The sequence below is a fragment of the Diadema antillarum genome, unplaced genomic scaffold (assembly GCF_040938485.1).
Source record: "Diadema antillarum isolate AM-2024a unplaced genomic scaffold, OU_Dant_1.0 scf00000134, whole genome shotgun sequence".
In the NCBI taxonomy this organism is placed as follows: domain Eukaryota; kingdom Metazoa; phylum Echinodermata; class Echinoidea; order Diadematoida; family Diadematidae; genus Diadema; species Diadema antillarum.
Window position 1 is genome coordinate 464067 of NW_027271023.1, and position 16599 is coordinate 480665.

The 16599-nt window shown below is 38.6% G+C and overlaps 1 protein-coding gene across 1 annotated transcript in view; it reads left to right on the forward strand.

Moving 5' to 3' along the window:
* Positions 1-16022, forward strand: part of LOC139720871 (uncharacterized) — a 62588-nt gene extending 46566 nt beyond the window's left edge. Inside the window, exon 3 of the mRNA XM_071632203.1 lies at positions 14890-16022. Within this exon, the coding sequence (XP_071488304.1) occupies positions 14890-15084 (195 nt within the window). The 3' untranslated portion in view covers positions 15085-16022. The remainder of the gene's footprint in view (positions 1-14889) is intronic.
* The last annotated feature ends 577 nt before the right edge of the window (positions 16023-16599 follow it).

A 16599-nucleotide genomic window follows, 5' to 3' on the forward strand; every position in this document is an offset into this window, starting at 1 on the left:
ATGGTTGAAAAATTGGAAAAGACCACACTAATTTCTTTTGAACGGGACAAGAATACAAGAATGTGCATGTGTGCCAGCAAACACATAAAAATGATACCAATACACATAACCTTTTTTTTCTGTAAGGTCTTCTTTATGGTTGCTAATAACTCTTTATCGTCGTGATTTGTGTATAATCCATGGTGGGATGTAGGATGTAGGATATTATTGCATAGGAGATTGTTGTTACAAGATGGAGTGCATCTGTGTCAACACATCCAGCTCAACTGGTAGAATTGCTTGTAGCTGGCTCTCTAGTAAGAAACTTCATCAAGGGAAAAATAAAGAAAAATCACATTATTTACAAGGTCTCTTTGCTCAATTGTTTAATTTGATTAAAGCATCCAGGTCAACTGGTAGAAGGTCTCGTAGTCGATTCTCGAGTCAAAAACTTCATTGAGGGGGAAAAAAGAAATGTCATGTTATTATGAAGTCTCTGTGTACAATAGCCTGATTTGATTGAAGTCACATAGGTGACTAGAGTGTATCTCTGTGTTTTGACTGTAGCATTGACTCCTGTTGCCATTTTAAGGAAGAACGGGAATACACTTTAAAGGGACTGTACAGTACTGGTTGAGGTGGGGATTCTTGTTTTGAACATTCCTAAGTGAGATAATGAGAATGTCTTATGAAATATGAAAGAGCATGTAATTTTAAGAAGGATTCAACATTAATTTGATGAAAATTGGTTTTCAAATGGCTGAGATATCCAAAAAAGTGATAATGATAAAAGGCGACAGGCCACACCTTTATTATGATCTCTTTGTTTCACCTTGTTTTTGGATATATCAGCCATTTTAAAACCGATTTTCATCAAATAAACTTTTGATACCCCTTAGAATTGCGTGCTCTCTGACATCTCATAGAGTGGTTCCTGAATATCTTGTAAAATATTAAAAGCTAAATCCTTACCTCGACCAGAACTGTACACACCCTTTAAACTGCTCAAACTCTTCTGGCTTTTTCATCATCTCTGGATCAATCATTGATTGAGAAAACCAAAATTGCCAAGGACTTCAGTGAAATACATGCTTTTATAAATCTCTCCTTTTTTGTTGTTGTTCTCCAGTTTTCATTTTTGGCAAACCATGCTTGTAGGATTTACAGTATTGGCAGTATTTTTTTTTGGACAGTAATCACTGCAGTAGCCTCTGTCTTTTTAAAAGCTTGGAGAGAAATGTCATCAAATGAAAGTAAACCCACGGTGACACCAAAAAGCAATCATTATTTTGAATACACAAAGTCACAGTCTCTATTACAGTAGTTTGTGAAGGTCAATACATTCTCTGTCTTGAAAGCTGGTCCACATTCTTCCAAGTTAAGGGAACTTTATTGTTAGATTCCAGAGAAGTTCAGGAGAATTTCTATCTCCTTGACCAGCTTGGATTTGGATCTGAAATCATCATATTACCTTCCATTCAAATGAAAAAACAAAATTGAAAAATGAGCAAAGAAAATGGGATTCCATCGGGATTCGAACCTCCTGATTGCTAGCCCGGTGCTCTACCGACTGAGCTATAGAAAGCCCTAGTTCAGTGTTTGTCCCAGAAACCCTAAATTCTCAATGCTCTGATGGTCAGAAGCTTTTTGTGAATAGATATCTTGTAGATGAGGGAGAATATTAATGACATGGATGGGTTTTTTTTTTGTTGCTCTATTCCAAAGCATGTATCATACATGTAGGTAGTAATAGACTTATGTTCCACAACCAGAAGCAGGTTATGGGCCCTGCGGCTGGTGTCGGTGGGATACCAGAGCTGTTCGAGGATGTCTGATGAATCGATGCAAATCAATAAATGTTGCACCATCTCATACAGAGAAACAATCAGGCATCAGTGACAGCAATGTGAATGATGTCTAGTTATTATTACTCCCTCCCCCCTCTCTCTATTCCTCCTGCTATCTATCTATCTATCTATCTATCTATCTATCTATCTATCTACCTGCCTATCTATTTATCTGTCAGTCTATCTATCTATCTATTTATCTATCTATCTATCTATCTATCTATCTATTTATCTGTCTGTCTGTCTATCTATCTATCTATCTATCTATCTATCTATCTATTTATTTATCTATCTATCTATCTATCTATCTATTTATCTGTCTGTCTATCTATCTATCTATCTATCTATCTATTTATCAGTCTATCTATCTATCTATCTATTTATCAGTCTATCTATCCATCTATCTATCTATCTATCTATTTATCTGTCTGTCTATCTATCTATCTATCTATTTATCTATCTATCTGTCTATATATCTATCTATTTATCTGTCTGTCTATCTATCTATCTATCTATCTATCTATTTATTTATTTATCTATCTATCTATTTATCTGTCTATCTATCTATCTATCTATCTATCTATCTATCTATCTATCTATCTGTATCTCTCCCTCTTTTTGTTTTGGGTTGGCTCACTCATCATGATGTTGCCAAATTTAGCAATACTGATGAGAGCACCGATGTATTATGTAAGAAAAGAATGAGCAGAGGGCACTGACCGGTTTAGTTCTGAATGGCTGGTGGATATTTCCAACCATATCTTCCCCCAATGAAGATATGTTCATCCGATATGAGCTGCGGCTTCGTCTTTCTGTTCTACATTCATGCATACACTGTATGTAATGGCAGTCATATTGAAGTAAGGTTACCATCTCAAAAGTTCTTGTCAGGGCTTGTATGCAGTAGGAGACAGAATTGTGACAGACCGCTTCTGCAATGCATTACATTATATGGATGTTTCGTTTCTTACAGTCTAGTAACAAACATTATACCTGTTCTCTCCCATTAAGCTACATTGGCAGGAATTCACTTAGTTGTTGCTAGGTAGGACAAGCCTCCAGCAAGCTTTGTGGTTTTTAAGGGCAGCTGTTGTGAACAAAGCATGCATAAAATCTGAACTCATTACAGAACCGGCCTATTGCACTTAACTCTTTCTCTGCCGTGGACTTTGGACAGTGTGTACCACACTACTGGGTTTCCTGTGCAAATCAACATTCGAAGCACTCAAAGTATTAAGTATCACAACATTGCCATAAAACAGACCTTACCCCATGGGTATCACTTCATAATTTCTTTTTGTTGTTGTTTTTTTAGGCATTCTTGTTATTTTTTTAATCAAAATAAGATTTTTGTTATACTTTTGGCTGGCATGCCTTGAAAATGTCTTCTTTTGGACATTAGCGAGCTCTAGATCTATGATGCGAACACTAAGACGACGCAGCCTCCTAGATTAGACAATGGAAACGGCTGTCTTGCGCATGTGTAGAACACCATTTTTTGCCTATTTAGCATCATCTTAGCATTTGTATTGTAGATCTAAAACTCACTAAGATTTGTACAGGACACATTTACAAAGGATGAAGGGAGGTACATCTAGAGTAGATATCAAACTCTCAGTTGGAAAAATGTGAAGTTGACTTGGTTAAAGAATACATTCAAGAATTCAGTCCAACATCACATGCAATTCACAAGGGTGAGTAATGCAGAAATTCAAAATGGCTTTTTCAAGCATATTTCAAGAGTACGATTGAGATTAGAATAGCGCAAGTCAAGTTTGTTTGTTTTGTTTGACTGAATATTCTGTGTGGTCTCTCAAGTGTGATGTAGCTGAACCTTGCTTGCTACATGCATGTCGGCTATTCCTGTGGTTCTGTTTTTGTTCTCGCACGGAATGAAAAACTCTCGAGTAGTCACCTGATCCCGTCCCTGCCTGTGCAGTCGATCGCCCCCGTGGAGCTCCGGCGTTTCGTGATGCCAGAGTGACCAAGGTGGCTGACTCATCCTCGGCAACTCTTAAAGGAAGTGGCTCCCTCATTTTCAATGCATTGTGGGAATGTGGAACAAACCCTGAGTCCACTTGACATAAAGTCTTTTGTGGTGACGGTGTGCCGTCAATAAATTTTATGGTCAGTGTGGAATGTTATTTTCGGCATCTGACCGTGACTCTCTTCTTTTATTTTTGTTTTACTTTTACAATATAAGAACTGCTAGTGGAATATGCTCCTATTGTGCATCTTAAAGATCAATCATATCACATTTCCATATCTCTGATGAATAAGATGGCCATCAGGTGCAAAATTAGGCATAATGTTATTCTTGCGCCAGAAGCTAGGGTTGGAAATGAAGACGATTATAAAATTGTGTGGAAATTTTGAGTGAGTGCAAGGAAGAAACGCTTCCACCTTTAAGTATCGGTGAAACCTCTCCAATGCCCTCAGCCCCTGATCAATATATGCATCTCCCTTCTTTTCCACTGTCTTATTTCCAGGCGGGTATCAAATGTTACACTTTGGACTTCAGAGAGTACAAGGAAATGTTATCTTATACTCTGTCTACATCCAGTCTGGAAAAAAGAAAGGGAGAGAGAGAGATTTAAAAGTTTATTTTAGGCTTTTATTGTGCATAAAAGATGTACACTGTATTGTGATATTCTGTGCACCTGTTGTATGAATTCGTGTATAAAAAACATGTCAGAAGTAAATATTGTGGGGGAAAAAAGATTGCAGTAGTTTTCTAGTATTCCGACATGTTTTTTTCAGTATTGCCAATAGAATATGTTTTAGTGGTTCCATAAGTTCATACATTGGATGACTGTTAAGTTCAGGTGAGGATTGACAATACATAGATGTTGATTTTGGACAGTGTTTAATGAAGGTTAAGTGGTGAATATATTTTCTGTTCATTTTCAAATCTGAGTTGTTGAAATCATCGTCGGTCAAACAGTTACTGATATCATAAATATCATAAGCTGTGTATCTTCGTATTTGTCTGCTATGGAGAATAGAGATGCTTTTGCATCTTTTGTCACATTTTACTCAATATCAGCAGCAAAAAGTGATATAGGTTATCCTGTGTGAGGATGTGTGTGTGCGCACGTGTGTGTGTGAGTAGGTGAAATTTTTTCAGTTTACGTCATGCAATCTAAAAAGACCTTTCAAAAGAGATAATCGCAAGACATCAATAGTAAAACTGAGTCACTCAGCTAAGTGCTATCTCCTTTACAGAGTAGATCAGGGATATAAAGTTTACGATTTGGAAAAAAAAAAGGAAGGATGTCGTTTCCCTGGGAAAGTTGCATTATAACGTATTGAGGTCGAGCGCAGATCCTTAGAATCAAGTCAGCGTGAGTCATTCGGTGTCAGATTTTGCTCCACCGTATTCCCATTAAAACGTCTCCAGTGACGAATGACATTCCCTCCCGACAAATCCCCGCATCACGGTACGGTAGTGATGGTGGGTGGGGGGGGGGGGGGGTGGAAAAGATCCCTCCAGATGCAAGTTGAGGGGAGAGCCATATTGGCCACCTGCTGCGGTACAACGGCCACTCAGCTCTGCCCTCCTCCCACCCCCACCTGTGACCTCACCGCAGAAATGAGCGCTGAGATGCCCTCATTTCGTCCGCCCTCCACTCATCCAACCAGCAAGTCAAACAAACAAACAAAGAAACCAGAAGAGTGAGTTTCATGTTCTAGGTGTCTGGACTTGTCCCATGTAAGAGATACACGTGTGTGCCACACTCCGTTCCGGAGAGACGGAACGCTTCAGCCGGCGACACTGGTAGCCCATATGGAAACGGAGATGTGCACATATATACCGGTGGATGTCTTACACACAGTACCTCTCGGAGGTATAAAGGGCTTGAAACCTTTCCACTTTGATGAATGGGTGTCAAAAAAGATTAACGCATTCAGTGAGGATTTATTGCACAACTACAGCACTGAAGCATTTCTTTCATACTTTATTGTATATATATATATATATATATATATATATTGTATTCTTGCTATGAATTCCAAGAAAACACGAACAATAAATTGGTACAGAGTTTCAGAATTTATAGTGACTGGGATGAGGAATGAGAATGCTTTCAAAATTCATAATAAATAACAATGAACAATTAGGATGCTGACATATCAGCTTTGCTTAAGAATGAGTGATTAAGCACTCAAGAAAGCAGAACAAGAGATAAAAGCATGCATAAATTCTATACAGGTATTGTTCAGCAAGTGGTATTTGTATTGAAATTACATTGTTACATTACTTGAATATGTGAGCCTCCTATGTTATCATCCTTGTTCAGTATATTACTGTTTGGGGTTTTTCAGAGTATTGATTTATCTGCTCAAGGACCACAAAAAAAAAAAAATCCTAAAATCTATATATGGCACTATTGATTTATGTACAAGATGATGTAAAATTATATGTCTGGAATGCCCCTTAAAAAAAAGTTCTCTCATGCTATTTTTGCATCTTCGTGTTTGGCTAGACTTTGTAGCAGTCATGGCAGTTAAATGTGCTGGAAATAAGACAGAAGCCAGATATCAAAAGTCCATGCGCATTTCTTCAATCCCGAAGGCAGAATAACAAGCTGCCATGGACAAGACTTGTGCAGCAATGGGACTGAAAGTCTGCGGTTTCACTTTAAAAGCATCAAAATCTGCCATAAGCATTGCAGGGGAACTCTGCATGAATGCTTCTTCCTTTCTTTCTGCCTTCCTTTCTTTTCCCCTTCTTTCTTTCTTTTTTTTTTTTGGCCGTTCTTCCTTTTTTCCTTCTTCCCAATGCCCACTCCATGACTGAATGTGCAAACGTTGTATGTAAGCATACAATCTGGGAGATTTTGCATGACGCTGCAATTTTGTGGGAACCATTTACATATATATACCTCAAATGGGGAATATATTCACTATCAATCAATTTACCATCTCTGTTCATATGCTCATATCTTTGAGGGGGTGCCAGATGTGTGTTTACATTAATACATACATTTTGTTCTAGTACAGTTGTAGTATTAAAGATTTGGTAATGACACACACACACACACAAAAAAAACATGTCAATTTGCTTTTTAGTTTTTCATGTAGTGTAAAAATGAGATAATAATGGTATTTCTACTTGTTTCACTGTGAATTCCTAGCTTTGTATTTTTTTCATGATGGATGCATACATTGTATAAAGAAAATTGAAATAATTCAGTGTGGATCAATTGCACGAAGACATGTCAAAGTTAAATTGTGTGACACATAAAACTCACAACTGCGTATGTCACTACCCTTATTAGGTGCAAATCTTTGAAGACAAGGCAAATGTCTATCAATCATCACCAAAAGTTGTACTGATTTCTGCACCCATTATCAGAGGGTATACCCTCGGTGTAACATTATCATAAGGGATTTAATCTGTTGGTTCATTTTTTTTTTGGAATAACATGCGGCTGAAGATGTCTATGTCATTTACTTCCACAGAGGCTAAATGATGAAAGCAATTTGATCAAATCTTCCTTCCTTTACAGATCTATGGCATGAAAAGTCCTCAGGGGTGGAGTCTATGAGAGAAATTTGCCCTTTGCAGCCCCACATGTCACATTCATTCAATTTTCTTGCAACATTAGTGATCGAGTTCGTACCGCTATGATGGCTATGCCCTACTTATATTGATTTCCCTTATAAAAAAATACTATCTACAAAGCAAAGAGATGTAAGTCACCTTCCATCCCTGAGAAATGGGCAGGTGGACTTTTTTGCTCTGACAGCATTTTTCTCTTGGCTGCTTCAATGTATGCCTGCAAGTATCAGTGCATCCTACTGTGTGATCAACAGGTAATAAGTATCTCAGTTCCCTTACCTTAAGAGGCGTACATCAGTCTTCTATTGGCATTAACTGTCTTTGACTTAATTTTTCCCTCCAGATTTATCCTTTCTGCAGTGTCAGAAGTAGTCAGGAGCCAAACGATTCAATCTCTTAACTCTGAAATGCGTTGATGATTTGGAAAGAGAGAGTTTGTCAGCTGTGTGGGAAAGTGTCACTTCGAGGACAATCAAAGTTCAGAAAGAGAGAGAGAGAGAGTGTGCGTAGGTGTGAAAGAGGAGCCTTGCAAATTCAATTTGTTTCTGCTCCTTCTCTTCTGCCCCTAAAACGTTCAATTTGTCAGACCTGCACTTGAGTCGAGAACTTGCCGAGTCGCACTTGAGTCGCAGACCTGCCTAGCTGGCGATGATGGGAGATAATTTAAGCAGTCGAATGAGTGAGATTTTTCTTGTCGAGATAAATGACCCATTTTTTTGTTGGTTTGTAGGTTTGTATCTCTCTCTTATTTTTTTTTGGGGGGGGGGGGTGGGTGAGGGGGCAAGAGTTTGGACTGATCACAGGAAGTACAATCCATTTCTAGAAGGTCTCCACACTCATTATCTGCTCCCCTCTGATGAGCTCAATCACTAAGTATGACAGACACTGAAATGGACAGCTAGGGCCCAGTAAAAGCTTTTACATCAGGAAGCTGCATGGCATGATACAGTATGAAGGTTCCTTGACACCGTCAGACGTTTGTAATAGGCATCATCGAAAATGCCCAGTGGTGGTCCTATACCCTTCAAATGAAAAGTGAAAGGCGTTTTTCAGTACGTCTCCCGTTCTGATGGATAGAAAAAAGTTCTGCATGTTTATTACACTCTCCCTATAGTCGGCAAGTTTTCCGTGATGCCGACAGTGCACTGTGCCAATTTCGAGAGTTTTGTGCCATACATTAGGTTAGGATTGATCACACAGAGACCCCCCCATGATTCTAGAAATTGATCTGTTAAGCCTTTAAATGAGGAAAATTCTGATATCTTTTTTTTTTCTATTTCTTATGTCTTGTAAAGAAACAGAAGTAAAAGTTCTGGCTGTCATGTGGGAGGAGAATATGTTGTAGCCAAGTCAGCTGACAGGACTGAAATATTACTGCTAAAACATGGCACGTTCATATCCCCATATTTTAACACCTGGTGTATCCCTATATTTTCTCACCTTTTTTTTTTCATTACTCCTAAAGTTTCTTCTGATTGTGACAAATATGCATGATTTATGGAAATATAGCTTAGGAAATTGATTGAATTAATATGATGTAGGTATAAGAAAATTATATGTTTAATCATATATTTCCATGTGTGTATTTCCTGTTCTGTTTTTTTTTTCCTTAAGGAAGTCAATCTAATCTAAAGATGTATATGATATATTTTCTCCTGCGTTATCTGCTTCTCTTTTGCTGAGGGGGTTTGTGGCATACTGGGTTAAAAAAAACACACACTATAGTGGGTGTATGAGAAGTGGGCACTCAGCAGTTAAATCCCACGCTAATGTGCGGCATTCAGCGAGAGTTTCCGGGCGTGGAGCCCGAGCCGACTGTCGGTGGGCCGACCCACGCATGTCTGCCCCCCGAAATGATGGATCACCATGCTCCTTTGCATTGTTTAAAAAGGAGGAAAGTGCTGGTGAAGGATAAGCTATTTTAATGTCTACGTACCAAAAATGGGCAGGAATTGCATAGTCTGATGTCGTGTATATCCATCATAATTGGCTATTACAGCCGCAGCGGTTAGCTTTTCTTCTTGTAATTCTTCTTCTTCTTCTTTTTTGTGGAACCACTTCCCCACTCAGTGAAAGTGAAAGTTTGTTCAAGTTCAATGGCATTTCTTTCCAGCAAACATTTAACATATTAGAGTATATAGATAACACTGCGATAATTTTGAACGTGCTGGAGGCACATCTCCAAAAGTAAAGCATACATGTAGCTGCGAGGCGAGCGTGCCCTTAACTTCAATGAATATCGTATGTAAATATAATTATACATAATTATGGGAGGTGAAGATACAGAATTAGCAGAGATAAGGACAGGTACGAGGACAATTATTAAAGGACGGTGCATCTATAGGTAATTCGTTTCTGAACATAAGGTTGAGACAAATACACTCTGATTGGCTTTTAGTCTGAACTTGTCATTGTATCTGATACCATACATACACATTTGTTGTTGTTATTGTGATAGACACTATTGACATTCAGAATTAATAGGATAATCAGGTCATAAAACAAGTTGTTAACAAGCTGTTTGCACTTTGTAATATTGAAATTAGAGCTTGTATGCCTCCTTTCTAATTCTACAAGCAAGCATATGGATGCCAAGCTATCTTTTTTGCATGACTTGGTGTTTGTTCACCGATATGTCCATAAACTGAGTATACACCTATACGTGGATAAACTGAGCACTGCAGAACCAGAAATATTCGCAGCATGAAATTTTCACAGAGTGAAGCTGTTGGCCTTTTTTACGGCATGAAATTTTCTCAAATTGCCGCCGGCATTTAATGCATATAGTGTAGACAAGAACTTTTACGTGCATTTTAATTTCGTGAATCTTGGCTCTCGCGAAATTCGCAAAAATTAAAATGCATGCAAAAAGTCTGATTTTACAGTAATTGTGATATACGATTGTTAGAGATAGATTTGCCATTTCAGTATAGTATGATGAATAATTTTTTTTTTCAGATTTTTCTGACACCTTTTTGTTCTGAATTCACCTCTGTACTTTCAAGACTCTGTTTGCTAGAAAAGTATACAGAATCATATGTCTTAGTAATCATTGCTTTAATCTTCTACATTATGTTGCCTACATTGTAAGATGCTTGATAACATCAAAGACAATTTAGATGTAATATTAATAACTAGAAACAATTACGTTGTCATAAGAAATGTTAAAAACTTTCGTCTAATATCAAATATGTCAAAATTAAGGAGTAACGTGTGTGTACGTATGTGTGTGCAGCAACTACACATGTGCTTTGTGCGCTAGCTTGCATCACTCACCTTTGGCTGGAGGGGAAAAAGAAAGATAAGTGAGCCTGAAGTCAGAGACTAAGAGTTTTTGCTTAGGGTTACAGGAGCTAGATGGATGTCTATTTACACTGGTGTTCATCCCCCGTCTGTTTGGGTGTAATTTATTACCGGCCACTCTCCCTACCCCCCCCTCCTTTCCTCGTACAAAGAGTGCTATGTTTTGAAGTGAGTTGGACAGGCCGTGACGACCTGTCTTGCCGTCTTGGCCGCGGGGCAGTGGCAGATTCATCAAATTAAGAATCATTACATGTGCGCTACACTTGATGGAATATCCCATAAACTTGGCCGGGTATTGACTCTTCACGGATGTTGCCTTGATGTAATTCATCCGCCCGTGTGCCCGCTCCCTGAACCTCTTTGAGTTGCTCTTCTGGGAGGAGTGGGAGGGGAAAGAAAAAAATGCACATCATTGAATCACCTTGGTGGAAACTTGGTGAAAAATTGTGTTGCGTAGCTGCATTTTGAATGTTTGCAAAGTTGATAACATTGTTATTCTTAAGAGATGTTCGCAGAAGAAGAAAAAGTCAACTGTGGCTGATCAATTGTATTGTGTCATCATGTTTCAGATGAGTTGATTCCTTTTACTGCCCACAAAGTGATCTGAATAATGATTTCATTCAAAGTGTGTTTCAGAATGGAATTGCTCCTTGATAGTTCTATTCTCACATCCCCTCTTCTCCTCATCATTGCACGAGACTTATTGAGGAGTGAATATCACATCATTGTGCCAATTCAAAGCCTGATCCAGGCCTGATGACGTGCAGATTATGCTACCGGTAGTTGCTATGGTCCATGGGGATGAGGTTGGGGGTGGTTAGGGAATGGATAGTGCAGATGAACAAACATGGATGCAGTTAAAGACAAACAGAAGTTGACAGCTGTGATCGTTCCATGGAAACGGGAGTTGCTTAAAGTCATCACCGTGAAAACCTGCATTGAGATTGGTATAAAATGCTCCACTTCCACAAAAAAAAATCCCCCCAAAATTGATAGCCAAGATTGACTGAGAGCACAGTTCTCTTAACTCTTTCTATTCTAGGGACTTAAGACAGTGTGTATAATGCTATTGGGTTTTCTGTGCCAGTCGGCACTCAAGGCACATAAATGGTTAAAGAAGCCCAAGAATTAATTCAACAAAATGAGACAAAGTGTCCCTTTTTGCAAAGGAAACACTGGGTGAAAGGTATCCTTAAAAAAAAAAACACTTGCGTGTGAGTAACTTACAGAGTTTTTTGCCGTGTTTCTTTGTCATTCTATGTACAAATTAATGGACTGTTTATTAGAGATTTGAGGTGTGCCAAATGCTCTGTTCATGATTCATATATTCATGAGTTGTTCACTCTGAAAATATCCTTTCCTTCATTATTGTTGGCTTGGTGTTCAAAAAAAAATGTTCTTGTGCAACTTTAATGGATAATGTCTGATAAAAGACACTTCTTCTACAGTTTATGGCAAAATACAGTATTTTCTGCAGATATCCTTTCTTCACTTCCACTCATTGTATTCCTACCATTAGTCAATTTGAGACAATGATCATCATTGGTATCAGGGGAAAAAAAGACCCTCACACAACCTTTGAGTGGATATAAGATTAATCATTAATCTTAAGAGCGTGGGAGCTAGCTGTCAGTGTGGTTGAAATAGCTTATAGATTATTACTTGTTTGTCAAATTCTTTGTGAGGTCACGTCATCCTGTTCCTCATCGAAAAAAGGATCTTCCTAATCAGTGTACCCAGTCGTATTGCTGTTAAGCTTTCGTAGATCTATCAACTATCTCTTTTCTTTGATATGATTAAGCTACTGCTCTGTATTCTTCTGCGCTGTTCATTCCTCAAGTCGTAGCACTGGCAGCTCTGAATCTCCATGACAACACGTGCCCAGGGACTCCGCCCACTAATTGAAGTTACAAAGTCAAGCTGACACCCCTCCCCCCTTTTTTTTTATTTTGCTGGGAGTTGATCAGTCCTGACCAAGTGGTTGTGATCAGGGTGGGAATAGGAGAGTCCACTATGCCCCCCGGGGGTGCTTTCCTTTGCCTCGCGCCCACAACACCACCGGTGAAAATGAACTGCCACTCGGTATCATATGCCTCACTCCATTTGTCGCACCAAAGTCTTTAATGGATGCTCTCCCGGTAATCTTTCTGTCTCATCCCCCCCCCCCCCTCCTCCTCCTCCTCCATCTCTTTCCCTCACCTCTCACCTTTTCTTACTGACCTCTTTCTCAATTTTTTTTAAAATCTCTGTCTTTGTTTCTCTATCTCTCAACCTCTCTGGAAGTATCAAACAAAGTCAAGCTAGGATATATTTCTGCTGCTTTGGCTGATTTTTTGTATGCTGTTTTATTAGCCTACCAGTATTCAAAATTAAAAGGATGGTACAGTATTGCTTGAGATGAGAATTCAGCTTTTAACTTTTTTCAAGATGTTTAGAGGCTGCTTTAAATGTTAAAGAGTACATACTTCTAAGAGGAATTCAAATTTTATTCAATGAAAATCAGTTTTGAAATGGCTGAAATATCTAAAGACAAATTAAAACAAAATAAACCTAATGAAAGGTTGGTCCCACCTTTCATCATGATTGCTTTGTTTTGGATATACACTATCTCAGCCATTTCAAAACCGATCTTCATCGAATAAACTTTGAATTCCTCTTAGAATTATATGCTCTTTCATATTCCATATTCAAAGAGGTTTTCATCTCACAAACAGAGTTGGAAACCTGTATGAAGTCCCATCTCAGCCAAAACTATACCATCCCCTTAAAGCATCAAGATTCAGATTCACGTTTTACTTATGTGGTTATCAGCCCATGACATGGAATTTTTTTTTCTATCCATTTTTCTTTTTCATTTTTGAAACATAATACAGTGCAATGTAATAAGAGTGTGAGCACGTGCCCAATAACTACAGATGACGCTCTATGCAGGTATTATATATGTTTATAAAATTATATAAATTTAACACCAAATCATAACACAGATATTGAGGTCAAAGCAGACAATACATTCATAAGACATCCAAGAAATAACAGTTGTGCTAGCTGTTAATGTCAGCAAAGTGGTAGACAATGTTGGCCACGCAACGTGTCCATACTTATGTCTATCGGTCAACTGGTCTGTCCAAAGCTTATAGACATTGCTATACACCAAAGATACATGCAGATGATATTCATATAAGGGAGACCACATTTTGTCAGCACAGACCAGCTGAAGGGCAGCCTTACAATTTAACCCATTGAGAATGGGTTGATTTTGCTACAACACGCATTTTCTATAGACACTTGCCCTAGTATACTCGGGACTCGTCCTCAACAGGTTAAGTGTGATGAGTGAAAATAGTGTTGGATGTTGCTCCAGTGGGTGATGGTGTGATGCTATTCCAAGCAGTGGTGTGTATGAATGCCTTGGGCTTGGAAACCACTTCAGTTTCAGAAAATGGGAGAACTACACTTGTCCTTTTCATGTTATATATATTTCACAGTGTAGAAATCATTTTTGCAAACTTTGTACCCCATAAATATACCTTCAAATTAATAATGCTTGTGTGTTTCTTTTGGAGGTGCTCACTCATGCTCAAAAATACTGTAAAAATTTGATATATTCACGGCATGAAATTTTAGCGAATTGGAGCCGATGGCCTTTTTCGCGGCATGAAATTTTCGTGAATTGCCACTGGCATTCAATGCATATAGTGGAGACAAGAACTTTTGTGTGTATTTTAATTTTGCAAGTATTGGCTATTGCAAAATTTGCAAAATTACAATGCACGCAAACATTCCTTGTTTTACAGTACTCTTGACTGTGGAATTGAAAACAAGTGAAGTTCACTAGTAGTTTCTGTATTGCCAAGCTTACATGCTGTTTGTTGTATTTTTTCTTTTTGGTCGTAGTGCATTTCAAAATTCATTTTTGGGCAATATGTTTTGTATATATCATAATGAAGATAATGGTAATGATGGCATATGTATGTGCCTAGATGTATTTACCATGTTGTACAAAGAGAGATATATGTGTACTATGCACGCTGTACTCATACTTTGTTAATGCATTTTCACAAAGATAATAGTTTACTGTGTTGGAAACATAAAGATTAAAGTGCACAAAATAAGTGATTCTAAAAATATTCACCTGTCATCTTTTTGTTCTATCTCTCCTCCCCTACCCACTTTTCTACCTCTTCTCTTCTGCAGTGTGTGGTATGCCTAACCAGGCAGGCGGTGATCTGCACCTACCCGTGCGCCCACCGCGTGATCTGCCGAAAGTGCTTCGTGAAGACCATCCAGGTGGCGCTGTCGCAGCGCCTGCTGCCCCTCCGCTGCGTCGTCTGCCGCACCAAGATCCAGCACCTTGATCAGAGCCCCGCGCTGGAGGTGGATCCCTTATAGTGATGCTGCACTCTGCGGAGGATGCCAGCCCACCCCCCGCACCCCTCCCCCCAGGAGTGACCACGCCCTTTAGACCGCCCCTCTTATCTCAAAGTCTTCTTCTTCTCTCCTCCTCCACTCTCTTCTCCATTGCCTCACTTTCTATGTTTTTGGACCAAGGAGATGATGAATGTACAGAATGAGAAAATGCTTTCTTTTTTTTCTTTCTTTTAAATCCTGGTTTTTTTAAATGATGTATCTTGTTATTTTCTATTTTTGGTTTACTGATAATGCTGGATCTGTAGGCCTACTGGTTGCCATGCTGTTGTCCTGTTTTGTAGCGATAGTTAATCATATATATGTGTCAGTACTTTTCATCATTTGTTTTGTCACATCATTGCCAAGGTTAAATGGAAAGGGCATTTGTACGGAAGGTAGTGGGTCATTAGCTATTTCACTGATGTGGAACCGGGTGCACCATCATGTATCACCGCTATGATGGTGGCATTGCCAATATTACAAATGCTTGGTCTTTCTGGTCGCACAAATTTTCCAGAAAGGGAGACAATCATGATATGCATGGTTATTTTAGTGGCCAGTGAGCATGTTTGCAATAGGACGTAGCTTTCCTTTTCTCACCTGACATCCAGTGTGACAATAGGAGAGAGATGTACGCACTCATTCCACCAACACTCAGACAACACGTACACTGCTGATCACAGAATAATACATGCATTTAAGGCATGGCTTTTGCAACCATCAGTGTTACAGAGTTGACTCTACATTTGAGTTTCACATTTGTGCATTTTCATTCGATAGAAGTCCCATCCCAATCTCCTTCTTTGTTGATGATGGTTGTTGGCACGAAGTGGTAGGTCTCCAAGTGAGAGACCCTGCAAGATAGATTGTCTTTATACGATCAGCACATTTGAAAGGGTATAATGGTAGATCAATTTCTGCTATATCATGCACAGTAAAACGGGGTTTATAACAGTGTTATATAATGTTTATGTGTGTGTATTTTATCATCTGTACTCGAACATCAAGTGAAGGATGTGAATGGTTATATATTAATAGTATAGATAAGGTAGAAAGAAGAGGATGAGGAATTGATAACTTTCTGCTCCCTTTAGTGGCACAGGCAAAACACTTCGGGTTATAGAGGTAGCAGAGGGTTATTATTCAGTTTCTTTGAAATGTATGTTTACCCTTTGCATTTCCACATATGCTTCTACTGCAGTTGTGAAGATAAAAAAAAACCAATCACATTTGAATTTAACTGTCTTTGCGGTAAGGGTACTGACAGAAATGATATGAATGCATGGTAACCATGTCTTTGATAGCATTTTTTTTTTGTTCAATGCTTTGCTGTTTCTTTAGAGAAATTAATTTCAGCAACGAGCCTACCAACTGTGTTAACTGTTACAGTGCGTGAAGCTATTGTTCATGTCATGAATTCCTTTCTGGTAGATGCAATATCAATAGAAAGACAATATCAATTATTATCTACTTTTATTCATGTTCTTCTCTTTTTAG